We start from the raw sequence: 3953 nt of genomic DNA, 5'->3' as shown, positions 1-3953 counted from the left end.
AAATAGAGATGTGAATTTAAGAAGCGCCAGATAATTCATGATAGCCACCTGCCTGTGTGCTGCTGGCCTGATGAAACTGAGGGAGTTTATTCCACTTCCAGTGAGAAGTGAGCTGCTCACGTTTACCAAACTGCATTAGGGCACATACTGTGGAGTATTTAACGTCTTTGAAATCCACGACTTGTCTTATCTCATGGTAACTTGTTTGTTTAGATGTACTATAGGACACAATGATCCAGGAATGATAATGTCATTTTTAATAGACATTATCAGGGACTTTGGGTTTACACTTTCATTGCCAGTGAAGAAAACAACGGCCTTTTCAGGGTAGTTACAATGGAATATTATGGTTTTGTTATACTTGGCATTTTAATTTATAAATTGGTTGAATTTATTGACATTTGGCATTGTGTCTCTGAGCACTTTAAATATGCTATGTATATTAGATCTTTATAGTTTCATTATATGATATTTATGTTACCAAACTATTCATTATTTATTACTACCAAGCTCATCATTACCACCTGCTCATCTAATGACTGTTTATTTTGTGACAGAATAATTTTAAAAGAAGATGAAGTATCTCCTGTGCCTGTGTTTACTCTTTGCTCTTCTTTGTGCTGTAACCCATTGTCACCATGGAGACATTTGCCATGAAGTCCATAATACTGATCTGCGTGACGGAAGAGGAAATTTATTAACACATAACTGTGACAAGCAAGGCTCTAACTATGCAGATTTTGTATTCAGATTTTACAAGCAAGCTATCTCAAAAGACGCTGATAAAAATGTTTTCTTTTCTCCCATAAGCATCTCCACTGCTTTTGCTGTGCTGGCTGTTGGTGCTAAATCAACAACCCTGTCTCAGATTTTTGAAGGACTGGGCTTTGACAATCTGACTGACACTCACATACATGATATACATGAAAGTTTTCATAAAGTTTTAGCAGTACTGAACTGTACTGATGGTAACATCACATTAAATATAGGGAATGCTCTTTTTACAGCTACTGGATATGAACCACAGGAGACATTTTTACAAAATACTAAACAATTTTATGATGCAGATTTTTTTTCTATCAATCTCCATGAACAAGAAGACTCTAAGAACCAAATTAATAAATATGTAGAGGAGAAAACCAAGGGGAAAATCCCTGAATTAATTGGTCATCTTGATCCAAGCACTGTATTGGTTCTTGTTAACTACATTTATTTTAAAGGTAAGATGTACATGATTTTGATGCAAAACAAAAATTGTAGGGAACTCTTGATGATTTCTTAGCAGAGTGACTATTTAGCAAAGAGCTACACTGTGCAGGACCTCCAAAGTAAGGATTAGATCTGGCCAAAAGCAGGCTAGCTGATTGCTGAGAAATATTGATTGCTTGGTTTTGGCCCAGTTTGCCCAAAAGCTCAGGACAGAGAAGTCCCACTCCAGTGGACTGCCTCATTGATCTGAGGGCATAACGACTAAGGACGTTTTCAAGGTCTCTATGCTGTCTCTATGTGCCAGTCAAACTTAGCAGACTCTGACATCCTTGCACTTCCAGGGTCCTCAGAATTATCATAGAACTACTAGGTATGCTTTGTCAAAGCTTGGGACATAAGATTTTGTGAGCCTGTGCTTCTGAAGCCCTGCTTGAATGTTAGGATTCTTTATTCTGCTGTTGAATTTCTTGCCACGCTGAGTGCAATCAGCTTGCATCAGGTATCACCTAACAGGTCCCGTGGCTGAATGTTTGAGTGGTTGACTTAAATGACATAAAAGGCACAAGAGACAGGAACATATGGCCAAAATAGAAACAGGTCTTCATCAACATTTTGTTGGTTTTCAGCAAGACAGGACTTACCCTAACTATGCTGAACTTACTGCAGAACTAAAACAGTTTATTGTGTCTTATGCAGGAGGTTGAAGTGATTTACTGATCATCTACTCCCATAAATCACCCTTCAGCATCCTAAAATTTAAGCTGGTCTGATTTACATCAGCCAGTTTTTATGATCTTCATATGTTTGACTGCAACATCTTCTCTTTTCCCCCATTAGCTCCCTGGGAAACATCTTTCAATCCTTCGCACACCTATGAGGATGATTTTTTTGTGAACACAAATGTATCTGTTAGAGTCAACATGATGCAACGCGACAGTGGCTATGAGAGTTACTATGACCAGGATCTCTCTTGCAAGGTTGTAGAGCTGCCTTACCAGGGCACTGCACGAGCACTGCTAATTCTGCCTGATGACGGGAAGATGAAACAAGTGGAAGATGCTTTCTCCAAGGAAACTCTTTGTAAATGGAATAACAGGCTTGCAACCAGGTAACTCTAGGTAGATATATTACTTTACTTGAGGACACATCATCATTTTTAAGAGAAAGCATTGATTTCAGATCACCACCTCCTCCTGGGTATAATGTCCTGTTTTCATAAAGTGGGGTTTTAAGCAGTTCCCAAGATGAGTCAGAGCAGAGTGTATTCGATAACCAACTGCAGTCTCTCTGATCTGTCAGAAGGAGACACAGTATTGAAACAACTGCCTAAAGACTTGCTTGGCTGCCTTTTGGCTGTCATTCCTCTTCTTTTATGATACTAACATAATTCATTTTTTTCATTGTGTCTTAGATTTTCCCTCCTTTCCCCTTCTTTTAGCCTTTACACAGCTGGTCTGCTTACCCTCTGTAGGCCTCTAAGCCACAGAACTCTTGCTAGCTGTGTCTGTGGCACAGGGATGAAAGAGTGGCAATGGTTTCTTTTTTTCCAAAACCAAAGAGAGAGTACAGGTACAAGAAGATGTCACATCACTCTCTCTATGCTAAAATTGCTCAGGCTATACAAATGTTACTACCAAACAAATTAGCAACCAAAAGAATGCTTTCAAGTGTCACTGAATTGCACCTTGTCCAGGCTGCTGGCTGAAGCAAGGCTGAGATTCTTCACTGCTTGTTCGCTTTATTCGTTCAACAGGAGATTACATCTGCGTTTACCAAAGATTTCTATTAGTGAGTCCTACGATGTTAAAGACCTGTTCCAGGAACTGGGCATTACGGAAGTATTCTCTAGTGATGCTGATCTGTCTGGAATTACTGGCAGCCATAATCTTCAGGTTTCAGAGGTAAGTGAACAGGCAGAGGTGGTGATAGGGCAATGACTGGTTGGTCTGATCAATTATATCGGATTTTTTTTAAGATTTGCTTTCCTTCCTTGTCCTAGTGACCTTATATAAGTAAAACTCACAAGGACATGCAGCGGCTTGATCAGTAATTTTGCTTTTCTCTGCTGTCCCACCTTTGTATTATTTTAATATTGTTATTAAAAGGCTGGATATTAAGGACATGGAAAAGTTAGACAGGATTTTAAATGATTTTCCAGCACTGGAATATGACTGTTTACATGAGATTTTTGTCAAATAAATTATAAATGAGGAGCATATAATGATATTTATGTTGATTAGTAATTCATTCTGAATGTTCTAAAGTTTCCAGGAAAATTCCAGTAGAAATTCATCATGTCAGTTTAAGGTATGATTTTATGTGACAAAGATGCCAAATACTGCCCCTGTGTTAGCATTTAAATAGCAGTCTTCCATTAACCTTGGAATAACAAAATGCTGCAAGGGTAAGTCCAAACCATCTAAGAAAATAAACTAGATGGTGTGTTACTACCCCTCTCCACTCAGCGCTGGTGAGGCTGCATTTACTCTGTGTCTATTTGTATTTTTGGCCCTTCCCATTCAGTCTTGACAGGGAAAAGACCCATGTTGAAGGCTGTTGGAGATTTACCATGCAATAAAATTTGATCCACTGGATTTTGTCACTCCTTTCTTCTCTTAAATATCATTTAAGAAAAGTATTTATCTTCACCTCCTACCTCCTGTCCCATATATAAACCACTTCATTTGCTCCTTTTCTCTGCAGGCAATTCACAAAGCCCTACTGGAAGTTGATGAGGCTGGAGC

The 3953-nt window shown here is 38.7% G+C and overlaps 1 protein-coding gene across 1 annotated transcript in view; it reads left to right on the top strand.

Moving 5' to 3' along the window:
- The first annotated feature begins 574 nt into the window (after positions 1-574).
- Positions 575-3953, top strand: part of LOC104274141 (serine protease inhibitor 2.1-like) — a 3582-nt gene continuing 203 nt past the window's right edge. The window contains exons 1-4 of the mRNA XM_009869682.1: positions 575-1220; positions 2047-2317; positions 2963-3110; positions 3913-3953. The exon at positions 3913-3953 is cut by the window's right edge and continues 2 nt beyond it. Coding sequence (XP_009867984.1) covers positions 575-1220; positions 2047-2317; positions 2963-3110; positions 3913-3953 — 1106 coding nt within the window. The remainder of the gene's footprint in view (positions 1221-2046; positions 2318-2962; positions 3111-3912) is intronic.

Source organism: Apaloderma vittatum, unplaced genomic scaffold, assembly GCF_000703405.1.
Source record: "Apaloderma vittatum isolate BGI_N311 unplaced genomic scaffold, ASM70340v1 scaffold7215, whole genome shotgun sequence".
NCBI lineage: Eukaryota > Metazoa > Chordata > Aves > Trogoniformes > Trogonidae > Apaloderma > Apaloderma vittatum.
This window is presented reverse-complemented; position numbering and strand designations above follow the sequence as displayed.